The sequence below is a fragment of the Diuraphis noxia genome, unplaced genomic scaffold, assembly GCF_037042655.1.
Source record: "Diuraphis noxia isolate RWA-SAM2 unplaced genomic scaffold, SU_Dnox_SAM2 contig0005, whole genome shotgun sequence".
Taxonomy (NCBI): Eukaryota; Metazoa; Arthropoda; class Insecta; order Hemiptera; family Aphididae; genus Diuraphis; species Diuraphis noxia.
The window spans coordinates 28,479,226-28,492,054 of record NW_028301715.1 but is presented as its reverse complement, the minus strand read 5'-3'; the positions used below and the strand labels follow the sequence as shown (position 1 = coordinate 28,492,054).

General features: G+C 32.0%; 1 protein-coding gene across 2 annotated transcripts in view; it reads right to left on the bottom strand.

Annotated features, from left to right (window-relative positions):
* Positions 1-274: 274 nt before the first annotated feature.
* Positions 275-12,829, bottom strand: part of kst (spectrin beta chain, non-erythrocytic 5 kst) — a 56,465-nt gene continuing 43,910 nt past the window's right edge. The window contains exons 32-59 of one of the 2 annotated variants that reach the window (XM_015508876.2): positions 12,640-12,817; positions 12,140-12,568; positions 11,878-12,065; positions 11,607-11,803; positions 10,779-11,538; positions 10,409-10,672; positions 10,049-10,333; positions 9,719-9,975; positions 9,475-9,661; positions 9,169-9,369; positions 8,875-9,105; positions 8,623-8,817; positions 8,382-8,561; positions 7,748-7,930; positions 7,487-7,677; positions 7,229-7,397; positions 7,039-7,158; positions 6,753-6,935; positions 6,363-6,485; positions 6,209-6,297; positions 5,806-5,913; positions 5,573-5,649; positions 5,202-5,426; positions 4,757-5,034; positions 4,316-4,529; positions 3,799-3,933; positions 3,591-3,680; positions 275-2,250 (exon numbers count right to left, since the gene is read on the bottom strand). In XM_015508876.2, coding sequence (XP_015364362.2) covers positions 2,045-2,250; positions 3,591-3,680; positions 3,799-3,933; positions 4,316-4,529; positions 4,757-5,034; positions 5,202-5,426; positions 5,573-5,649; positions 5,806-5,913; positions 6,209-6,297; positions 6,363-6,485; positions 6,753-6,935; positions 7,039-7,158; positions 7,229-7,397; positions 7,487-7,677; positions 7,748-7,930; positions 8,382-8,561; positions 8,623-8,817; positions 8,875-9,105; positions 9,169-9,369; positions 9,475-9,661; positions 9,719-9,975; positions 10,049-10,333; positions 10,409-10,672; positions 10,779-11,538; positions 11,607-11,803; positions 11,878-12,065; positions 12,140-12,568; positions 12,640-12,817 — 5,943 coding nt within the window. In that variant the 3' untranslated portion in view covers positions 275-2,044. The remainder of the gene's footprint in view (positions 2,251-3,590; positions 3,681-3,798; positions 3,934-4,315; positions 4,530-4,756; positions 5,035-5,201; positions 5,427-5,572; positions 5,650-5,805; positions 5,914-6,208; positions 6,298-6,362; positions 6,486-6,752; positions 6,936-7,038; positions 7,159-7,228; positions 7,398-7,486; positions 7,678-7,747; positions 7,931-8,381; positions 8,562-8,622; positions 8,818-8,874; positions 9,106-9,168; positions 9,370-9,474; positions 9,662-9,718; positions 9,976-10,048; positions 10,334-10,408; positions 10,673-10,778; positions 11,539-11,606; positions 11,804-11,877; positions 12,066-12,139; positions 12,569-12,639; positions 12,818-12,829) is intronic. The other variant, XM_015508877.2, reaches the window with a different exon arrangement.

The window sequence follows — 12,829 nt, the reverse complement described above, 5'->3', positions numbered from 1 at the left end:
TTGCGCATACCATGACAAGGAGCACGTAGCAAAATAAGGTACAAACAACTGACATAGTAGTATGCCAGACATAAAAAAAGTAGGTGTGAACACTGTGAATTGATATTCTGTATGAAACATAAAATAATTACACCAGTACAATAATGAATAGTTTATAGGTGAGTACGGTCATATGGAAAACGCTATTGGATTTTGATTAATTGACCTATGGATTTTAATAGTAGGTATGTCTAAAATTAAAAATGTAATGGCCGTTTCAATAATTGAAATTAAGTATAAAAATATAAGTAGTCTGATGTATATTTATAGATAAAAAACAAACAGTTTACAATTTTTGAAAATAAATATTAATTCCTATCTTTTAAATAACAGTACAATATTTTGTAATAATAAGGCACTACGTATGCATGATAAAATTATCAAAAAAAAAAAAAAATAATAATAATAATAATAATAATATAAATATATAGTAATAATAATTATAAATAATTTTTAATATATAACTATATAAGCATAGCGTATACTCTAGCGTGTAACTATATACCTATATAACTAGAAACTTAATATGACATTTACAATATAACAAAAATCAAATCAATAATGAGGGCAAAATACGCGTGTGACTAAAAAGAGAAAAAAAAACATTTAAAACATAACATGGACTCAAACTAATAGCAAAAAAATAATGTATAAAATAGTTTTTTTTTATCACTAAGTTAAATCTTACGTCATAAATGGAAAGTAGTACCCTACAATAAATAATAATAATATTATCTCATTTACAATTATCGTAATTGCAATTGCATAGACATTAAACATATTATAACAATAATAGATGAATAATACACAATGAACCATTTAAAAATATTTATTATTTATACATGGTAGAAAAAAAAACATAAAATTCACGTATTACTCATATCAACTGATGAATAATATATTAAATCTAATTTCTATAATAATGGCATGATGTGTGTACTTTAAAAAACATTATGTATTATATGAGATATGACATAAATATACTATTACAATGCCCATATAATAATTTGAGTAAAATGATGCTTTATCAATAATTAAAATAAAACATATAAATTTAGATATTTTATTCAATGGCGGAATGGTCCATCCTTTTACTAGTCAAATTTTTCAGACGGGAAACCAATAAAAAATTTGAAATTGATGAGAATATACATCAAGAAAATAGTACACGACGATAGGTACATAGTATACTACAACTACCTAATAACTATCTAAAAATATAATAAAAATGCATGTAGTTTAGCGACGGAATAAAATAAAACAAAAAAATCACACACTTTTATCCATAAAATCTAACTTGTGATGATAATAATATATTATAGAACATTGACTGCACCATCGTTTCGGTCGGGGTTCCTTTCTCAATCGCGTATACACAACATTTTATTATGATTGGTATACAATGAATGGCACACTGACTATAACTAAGTAAAAATTAACACACACATATACGATCGGTATACGTTTTAATGTTTTATACTATAGGGGTAAGGGAACGAGGTGATTGTGGATCGTGTAACATATTGTATGAACGAAGTTGAAAAAAATATTACAACAATAAAATTCCTAAACATAATACATTATAATATATTCTACACCTTCATCTGACTACTATTACCTATAGTTGTAAATCGTTATGAGACGTCACGAAACGTAGTTATTTTCGATCGTTATTTTGCTCGGATTTTTGAAAAATAAAATCTCTTGAGTTAAAAACTGTACACGGGGAGTTGGTTTTCACTCTTCTGCTATTCCGACACCGTTCAGACTATGCCATACATAATTATTATTATGTGTTTAAAAACAATATTATTATTTTTTACATATTATTTGGAACTACTTAACCTTATCTACCACATGTATATACGGCAGACAGATCACCGCCGTATTGGAAATTGTGTACATAATATAATATAATCTATAGGAAAACGATGATTATATTTATCATTATAATATTATCATAAAATGTTGACGAGGCACCGTTATAGCTGTAGTTGAATTGCGTTTACAGGTTAGTGGCCTTTTTCTTGCGGAAAAGGCTGGACAGGACGCTGGAACGCTTGTCCTTGCGGCCCAGCGGCATCTGATGTTCGCTCTCGCTGGAACTTTCGCTGGCTCGCTGCTGACTGCTGCTGGTCGTCACTGGCAACGTGGCCGATCTGTTCGGCACCGGAGGCGGTGGCTGCTTGAGAGCGTCGATGTTCGCGTACACTGCAAAAACCGAAGAAAATATGATCACTCGGCGTCGATTATATAGGCTTCAAGTATTGTAGTTGTACAGTATATAATGATGTTATAATATTAAGTTTAATACAAAACAGAAATATATAGGTAATAATATAAATCAATAATAAGTCTTAGGTCTGGTAGCAGAAATCGATTACTTACTGCTAAAATTTTAAAACACCTATAAATACGATAAGGTCGATTCAGTTGTAACCTAAACAGACGTGCTCGCTTCGCTATCTTTCCTTTTAAGATTCCTCTTTTGATTTTTCCCAATAATATAGAGTGGTATTTATCAGGAGTGTCAATATTTTATTCTGCAGTTTGTCAATCGATGTCATATAGGTAAATACGAATAACATAAATATAATCAATAATATGTATTTCATGTCTTAATAAAATGTAAAAAGATAGGTATGTATATTCATAAAATAAATAAATTACTTAAAAAATTAAATAAACGGAAAATCGTTACAGCGATTCATAACAGTATAAAAATTTATATTATTGTGTTACCACAGTACTAGATGAACATAATAATGATTTTTAACAGCGCAAGACATATTGACTGCACACTGCACAGGGCTGTAAATTGTAATACTTGTAAGTACCAATACGAATAAAGTATTCGGAATAATATATTATATTAGATTACGTGTAATAATGTATATTTTTTTTTCCATTTAAATTAAAAATTTTGAATTGTGACGAAAATCTTGGGTTAAATCGTCAATGTTTATATTGCTTTACTTTTATCACGTTAGAAAAACGGCCTGAAACTAAATGATGTGTAGCAGGACTTGATATGAAGAAAAAAAACTGAATAATGCATAGGTACCAATATAATACAAATTTGTATTTAATGTATAGGTAATTTAGGTATACTGACAAATAATGGGAACGTTAATATTAGAATAAATAAAACAAACAAGATTAATGTACAGGACACCAAGTCCAACAGAAGAAAACTAGAGCATTTTACAATAGGCGATATAATACCTATATAAATGTATGATTTATGCAAACTATCTGCCTATATACATATTATATTATATATTACTGAGTTTTTCATTTTGTCACATATATAATCTGAAACATCATCTCATATCAGTGAGTGAAATAGAAACTCTATTTTGAGACTGCGTTATATGGATGTGAGGTTTTCAAGAGTATGCTTGCGGTAAGTATACATCTCATTGCAATTATAAACAATGTTATAAACATGCTGTGTAATATATAGGTGCCTAATTAATAAACCACGATAATAATTCTCATATCAAAAAACTTTTAGTTCTTAAATCACTCGACAATTGAGAAAAACTCACCGGCGCTGTGTCTATAATCCGAGGTCCACGTTTCTCTGTTATTCGATTTTATTGGTGGTGCGGTAGTCGGCAAAGGTGGCGGAGCAACGTCTGAAAAAATAAAAACACATCCATTAGGTAAGTTATATGCCATATTGATATTATTACGAATTATTGTTAAAACCGTATACAATAATACTGTCTAAGTGTATAAGGGTCAAGAACAAACCTGGTGACTTGGGATGGATTGGTGACTTGGCGTGGATTGCGTCCTTAGTCCAGTCATTGTTGCCGTTCGCGTAATAGGAATGAGGACGCGCGGGATATCCGGAAGGCGATGCTTTGGTACCGAAATCGGTGGCGTCTGGATATAAAAAGAAAAAACAAATGTAGCATGTATTTAATAATTATTATAACATAACAATAGTGTATACACTATATAAACATATTCATAATTATATCTCAGTCGACAATCGCTCGTTTTAATAATCAATGCATTCAGATAATACATTATATACATACAGCCGGACAACCACGCTGCATACAATCATTATTATAAATTAAAAAAAAAAAATAAAAAATATTTTATAATCCTTTGTAATGAACGGCATACAAATCTCGAGCGGCGTCTAGCTTAAATAAAGAATTGACGGAAAGAACAAACGATGCCGGCAGATTGTCGTCGTGTTGGCCGTTATAAATCTATTTATAGAGTCTCATCTCATGTAATAATAATATGAATCTACCTATGGCCGAGTGATTGTTTTGGTACGGTATATTGTCCACCGAAGGCGGTCGCACTGGTATGGGTCGACGGAGTTGGCTGTCTTTCCGGGCATTTACCACCGGTGGCAGCGGAGCGAGTGGTTTGCGTTCGGTTTCCGGCGTAGTGGCCGCGCTCGAACTCGTGCTGATGACCGTCGACGGGACCGGAGTCTGTAGGTCAGATCGTGGCGAACCCTGTGGAGAGGGAAAACATTTTATTACTGTTACGTAAATAATAAAAATAACTCAATACAAGACGACAAAAATATTATGTGGCAATTAAATAATCGTCTCCTTTTTAGGTTACATTTTTTTTCATATCATACATCGATAAAATAGTCTGTACGGATTTTGAGAAACCCGCCGCATGTGCTCGACGGTTTGGTTTAATATGTATGGAATTCATATAGCAAAGTACGTACCTTTTGGTTGTCGTCGTAGCTCAGAAGTTGCAGGCTGGGAGGCAGTTGCGCGTGGAACGTGATCTTGTTGACCCACTCTTCCATTTCCTTGGACGTGTCGGCCAAGAAGAGGAACTCTGAACCGTCCGTGCAGCATAGCCTGAACACGTGCTTCCGTTTAGTGTAGTCGAAAGCCTTTTCGCATTTCGCTTTGAACACAATGATTGGTGAAGTTGCCGCTTTACTGGACACGAAATCCTCCTGATCCTTGAAGAAGCACAACAGCTGACCGCACAACACTGTAGACAACGACACGATGGTTATTATCTTCATTAGTATTTTTGGTTTCATTCAGTAACCAGTATTCAACCGTGGTATATTTAAATCTCGACCATATATGGTAAACATATTCGTAATCGTTTTATATTAGGTAAGCAATGAAAAGTTGTCATTATGTTTCACTCGCCTGTGTAGAAAGTTTTCCACGACCTGACCGCCGCTTTTTTCCCGCTGCTCTGCAATTCGTGCTTTCTGTCCAAGAACCCTTGTATTTCTACCGGGGGCAATTGGTCCACGTTTTCCAATTTTTGAAGTTTTCGGAAACTTTGCGTTCTTCTGCGAGTTGTAAAACTGGGCGTTCGTTTGGGTTTCTTGTACACATCCGCTTTCATACTTTCAGCTCTTTTTACGTCTATAAATACAATAAATCACACGTTTATATTTGTAAATTATAAAAGTTTAAGAGTTTTGGAGAATATACAAATTAAATTTAATTTTACGCTCGTCCACTGCAGTAACTATTATAATATTATTATATATGTTTTACTTTGAATTTACCTTTTTTCAAACGATTTCCAAATATTGATGAGAAATTGCCGCTGTTGTTTAATGCTGGCGAGCCGGGAACCATGAGCCTATACATATTAAAATAAAAATTCATAATAGCTCATAAACACAACAATTGATGATATTTTACGATGTTCATATGTATACAACATTAATTTGTAAAAGCATTATAGTATATTGATAGCGTTAGACGAGAGCGAATAAACAAGCAAATATAAACTTACGTATTCGATTCTTCGTCTATAGGCGAAGCATTTTTGATTCTCAATGCTTCTGGTGATCTCAACGGCGCTACTAGATCGTTTTCATGCGTAATATTTTTATCATGCATTCTTAAGCAAAAAATCAAAAAAGGCAATTCCATAAAAAAAAGTTCAAGTAATAATAACATTGTAATTGTATAGGGTACACGAGTATCTTATAAAATATAATAATGTTAGTATTATTTTTTCTATGAAAACTCTTATTAAATTAAACTTATCAAACTAAAAAAATAAAGACAACAAAAGAAACAAAACGTTCCATGCTTGTATTCACCATATTATAGTTATCACAAGAACTAAATAACTTAAACCGTATAAAAAGCTCTGTAGAAAAATACATTTTTCAAATGAATAGCGTAGGTACCTCATGTTAGGGTCAAAATCGTCATCGTCGCCGTTCATTGTTTCGCCAGTATTGTTGACTTTCCACCGATCGCCTTCTTTCTTTCTCTCCTGCAAATTGAACATTTTTAAAAATCATTGAAAAAATGAATTTGTAAATTCTCGGATGAACTTACGTCTGTAATGCGCTGCACTTCGCGTTGTTTGCGCGCCTCCAGCCGCTCTCGTTCCAGTCGTTCTTTTTCCGTAACTCGAGCCCGCTCTTCAGTCTCCAGTTGTTCCTTGAACGCTAATTCCAACTGAACAGATACAATACTTAATATAACCATGATGAAATTAATTAACCATTGAGTTGGTAAAGTTCAGTGTTTAATGTTTAACACATACTCGCACGTTAAAGTACGTTACATACGTTAAGTTAATCAAAATTAATATATGAATAATTAAATATATATATATATAAATTATTACATTAAATATATCATAATTAATCATTTTCCACAATACTAATCATGATGCATTTATTTTCAATTCGAGTTTTAATATTAGTCGGCAAAACAATTTACCAGAGTAATCCTTTTCAGCGTATTGAACTTCTCCTCCTGTGCTTCGATTGTCTTTTCGAAGTCTTCGTGTTTCCTAATTAGTTCTTCGACCTGCCATATAGAATCACCCAACTTGTCGTCATTTAATAAGGGTTCTCGGGTTTGTATCCATGATTCCAGTAAGTCCGCATCACGTTTAAAAAGCTAAAAACATAAGAAGCAGACGGAACGTGTGTCGTATTTAAAATAATCCTGTCGACATCTTATCGTTTAATATCGAGCGCTAGTATAATATTATAGTAAATACCTGCGTGTCCAAATTTTGATCATATAAGATCTTACGTTTTTCCCAAGTATCGGTCATGAAATAATGTCTTTGCTCGAGAATGTGAATCTTCTCGTTGATTTCGTCTGACATAAAATGTCCCTAAGATATCACAGATTATTATAGTTGTAGGTAATCTACTTTAAGTTCTATGTCACATCTCTATACGAACATGTTGGATGAGACTTCTGCCGGTCTGATAGAACTCGCCCAACACTTCAGATCGGCTGTTGATCTCAGCATTGTACTCTTGGTGTCGCAATATGAGCATTTCTGCTCCGCTCACCTCTTGGCTGAGCATTGGCGACGTGATTTTCGCAATGGTTTCATTTATCCACGCGCTAAATGTCCGTTCGGTATCATCATAAAGAAACAAACAAAATTAATCGTTATTAAAATAAAGTAAGTATTATATTTTGAAGTTACTCACATCAAGTGCCTATACTGATCGAAGTAGGACTGCAAGTGTTCTGCTTGGTTCAGCTTGCTCTTTCTCTGACTCGCGTTTTCAAGTAACGTGGTCCAAGCATCCACTGCTTCTTCCTGCTTTACTTCGATGTGGTCTTTGGCATCTGGAAACATGGCTGACAACCGACCTGCTTCTTGTACGACGCATTCCACCTGATGATTGAGTAATAATAAAATATAAATAAAATGTAAATTGTAATTAGTATTTTTTGTAAAATAGTACCTGCTCTTTAACTGCGGCGAGGTCTGCTTCAAAACCTTGATGCTTTTGGATTAAAGTTTGTATTGTATCCAAATCATGACCGTAATCTTCTGCAGCCAACAACCCACCTTTTTCTTGAATCCAGCTGATGGTTTCATCGGCGGTTCGGTCAAATACATGCACTTGTTTAGCACCCATCAAAGCCTTAATTACATATACGATTTAAATAATTGTACTTCACATATTCATATATATTAATTAATAAACTGACAAGGTGGTATAGTATATATATATATAATGAGTAAATTATTTTATTTTCAGTAAAAGATTAACGTCAAATATTAGCAGTAATATTATTTTAGTTATGATTATTATTGTAAATTATATAATAAAATAAAACACAATATATATAATACTATTGTACTAATGTTAACTGATCAGTTTTTATTTTTATATATTTAGTCTTTAAAGCAAATAGCAATAGCAGTACCAATCTAGTACAGTAGTACTCCATCAAATATTTGATTAATTTGATTTGTGAACTGAAGTTATTATTATTTTATTTAATATACAATGAATTTTATATGTTTTAGCTTAAACCATTTGGCTTTGTTCAACCATTATTTCCTATTGGTTAATACAAAAACATATTTACCTCTTGTCTAGCATTAGCTAATTCTTTCAAATCATCCCATAGTTGCTGAGTGTCTTCTAATCTTATTCTAATCTGATCTTGTTCAGGATTATTTTCTTCAAGTAACTTATGACCTATGGTTATGCAACTCGAGATACGTCCTTCACTGCCATTTAAACCGCTCATGAAGCTTTCAAATGCCTAAAATATAGATTAAAATTATATTCTGACTAAAAGTATATATTTTAAAGTAGTAAATTACTTGGATCAAAAGTTCAACATGTTCTACATCTCGACCATAATCTTCTGAGGCAGCTACCGTTGTTTGATCTCCAATCCATTCAGCAACATCTTCCGCTTCTCGAATAAACTTATAGAATTTGCGACTCTCTACTAATCTAGTTGCCCTTCTTTTATTTAATGTACAGAGCTCAGTGTAAACTTCTTCGATATCAGTCTAAAAAAAAGGCCAATTAATAATTATAATGTAATAGTAATTATTTTTGCGTAGTACCTGTTTCCGTAAAATATTTTCAGAATCAAAATGTGATCGATTTACAAGATTTCTACTCAATTTTGCTAGTCTTTCAAGAGTGTGTTGAAATGTGTTTAGTTCCCTTTCTATTCCTTCAAGTTTTTTCATAAGAGTTTGTACAGAGTCTTCATCTCTACCATAGTCGTTAGATGCTAATAAAGGATATTTTTCTTTTAACCAAACTTCAGCCTCATTTGCTTCGGCATAGAACTATAGAATTAAGAATGTATTTAGATATATTAATTAAATTGCATTTGAATAATGAATACTGACCATTTGTGATTCATACGCATCTAATAATTTCTGTTTCCTGATCTTGGATTGTTCTTTAAGTTGGGACATCTTTTCTTGAAGGACACTACAATTTAGTTCAATTTGTTGTGATGCAAAATGACCACTACGAACCATTTGCTGCCCTCTGTCAACTAGAGCTGCAACTACTGGTTCATGAGATATTAATTCAGCATCTAAAGCCTTTTTAAAAAAAAATAAAAATAATTATTTAAGATATATTATAGATACATAATACCTACAGTAATTATTCAGTTTATTATTTAATTATTTTGTAATACAACATACCTGATGTTTATTTTGTAATGCCTGTACTGAGTGTAGGCTTGTGCCAAAATCATGAGAGTTGATTTGTAGTTCCTTGTCATTAATCCAAGTGATTTCTTCTTCAATATCTCGTGATAGCCTATAATTTATTAGAGCATCTTCAAGATTATCCCTTCGTATTTGCATTGGCTCTTGAAGAGAATTATATCTGTAAAACATTCAAATTAGTTATGACAAAATAAACAAACTTATTTTGGTTACATACCTCTTAAGAACTGCCTGAGATTTTTCTTGTATTTCATCTTTCATGAAATGATCTGAATTTTGGAATGTCAGAGCAGTATCTTTAAGAGATTGACAAGCTTCACCGTGACTATGAACGTCATTCTCTAACAGCGAATGCCTTTTTAACAGGTTTACAACACTTTGCAAATCTTTACCGTGATCTTCAGATTGCAATTGCATTTCTACTTCTTCTGTCCAAGCTTCAAGTTCTTCTAACGTGCGGTTAAATAATAATGCCTAAAAGTATAGAATTTTTATGATAAATTAATAATTTTTGTTAATACTTAACAAATTTAATAGAAATTCTTACTTGGTAAGCATCTTGTAATCGTTGTTTTTTAAGAGAACTCATCTCTTGTAGAAGTCTCCATTTTGTTTCAAGTTCATCTAATCTTACTCGAATCTCCATACTCGCAAAATGACCACTACTGATTAAGTTTTCACCTTCAGTACAAATAGCATTAACACGAGTACGGTTTGCAATTAATTCTGAGTCAAAAGTAGCGTGCTTTTGAATTTTTCGCTGTAAGTTAGTAGGATCTCTGTAACTTTCATCTCCAGCTACTTGTTGCTTTTGAATTATCCATCCTTCCACCTAAAATTATAAATATTAAAATAATCTTTTATTCCTATAATATTGTCTATCATAAAGTTGTTTGATTTCATTTACCTCATACATGTTTCTTAAGAACTGCTGCAAAAGCCTAGAATCGTTTAGACGTCTTTTGCGAGAAGCTGTAGCTTCTTTAAGTCTATCTCTTCTATTACATATGCTGACTAATTGACCTTGTATTCCATTGCTGTCATAATGTTGACCTGTGACGAGATTTAAAGCATACTTTTCCAACTCTTCAACTTTGACTAGTTGTGCTGTTAAAGTTTTTTCAAAAGCTTCATGTTTTCGAATTAACTCTTCCACACTCGACAATGATTCCTAAATTTTTTGGAAATTTTATTTTTTAGACATTTTAAAATTTTTTTGAATACATTTAAATATTATGTGAATAACTGAATTATCAATATTATTATAAGTTACTCACCCCTAAGTCGTCATTACTTAAAAATGCTTCCTTTGATGCTAACCAATTGTCAACTTGATCAGCTTGATTTTTGAATATTTGAAGTTCCAAAGCTTGGCTTAACATAGTTCTTCTTTCTTCCCAAGCTGCACTCAATGTTCTACGTAGTTCATCAAGGTGAGCAAGTTCTTTTTCAGGAATTGGATTTATTTTCAATCCAGATTCTTTCAATGTTTTAAAGTGTTCTTGGCGTCCATTGATTTCAGCTTTTCTTTCTTGGTTTAATTCTAATAAAGCTTTCGCTTCTGCCATATTTGTGGGCATGTCATGCCCTTTAATTTTCTTAATCGAATCAACAACCCAAAGTTCAGCTTCTTTTAACTCTGATAAAAACTTTTCTCTAATATATGCATCACTTAGAGCTTCTCGTCGTTTTTTCGATAACATATGCAAGTTTCTCCAGTTATCTTGTAGTTCAGACAGTTTAGCTTTGATTGGAGAAGACATATCTGGATATTTTTGAATGAGGCGCCTGCAATCAGATTCATGTTCTTTTGTTTTTCCTTCAATGGCTGTCATATCTCGTTCTAGAGCATCCTGTTTTCTTTGTAATTGCTCAACACCACCCAGATTCTTGCCAGTTTCGTTGCTAGACATTGCCAGTGCTTTTTCACTAACTCGCTGCAAAGTATCGTCAACATCCCGATTGAATGAATGTATTTCTAGGGCTCCATTTAGATGTTCTCTGTATTCACTTAAGGCTCCTTGAAGTGCCTTCCACCTAATAAAACATAAATCTTTATTAATATGTGCTAATTAATTATTTTAATTAACTAATTTTTTTCATACTTATTGTTTAGATTTTGTCGACGTTGTTGTATTGACTGTGTATCACTACGCCCTTGTCTAATAAGTTTATCAGCTAAATTATTAATTGTTTCTATTTTCCCTTCATCAACTCGATTATCAATGTCTTCGAGTTTCCTTTGTAATGCTAAACAATGTTCGTAATCTAAACCCATTTCTCCAGCTTGAACCATCATTTCCTAAAAATAGATTTTATTGTTGAATTATGTGGATTTATGTAAACTTAAATCTAATAGAAATAATATAATCTTACTTTGTCTCTAATCCACGTTTCTACCTTATCTACTTGGTTATTGAACTCTAAGATATCTTGGGCTTCTTCTAAACCTCTGCCTTTTTCATTAGTTTCTTGTAATAAATTTCTCCATAAAACTAAAAGCTTTCCTAAAGAATCTTGAATGTCTTTTGAGTTTTTGTGCTTCTTTTCAACCAACATATCAGCTTAACAAATAAATAAACATATTAAATGTTATATTGTAAAAATAAAACATAATTTGTTATATTTAAAAGCATACCATTATTTTTTATAGAATTAATTCTTCCTTGGTTAGCAGTAAGTTCAGCTTGGAATGCTTGATGTTTTTGTAATTTTTTGATTTTGTCTTCTAAGTTATTAACATCGCCTTTGCTAATTTCTACATCCAACTTTTTGCGTTTTTCACTGATCCATGATTCAGCTTCTCCGACATCACGTAGAAATTGAGCATGCAATAAAGCATCGTCTAACTTTTGTTTTCTTAAAACACTTAGTTTTCGAATTTGCGCTCGCCTAGCTAAAACTTCATTCAGTCTTTTAGATATCAAATCACTTTCAAAATGATTTTGACTAAGTAATTTATGACAGTGATCTTGTAAGAGAGAAATTTTTTCTTCTTGAGTTTCAAATAGTTTTTCAAAACCTTCATGTTTTTTTACTAATGAAGCAACTTGATCCACAGTAGTTCCTAAAACAAATAAAATTAATAAAATCGATAATAGAATTATATTTTTTATTAATAAATATAAATCAAAATACCAAATTCTAAACTTGCTAATGCTACTTCTTGTGTGTTGCAAATTGTATCTATTTGTTTAGCATCACGGAGGAAGAATTGCAAATCAATAAGTTGATCAAGATGAACTTTTTTATGATGCCAAGATGAATGCAATTGATGACGTTCTTCCAATAAATGATTGAGTTTTTCTTGAATTTCCTGTAAACATAT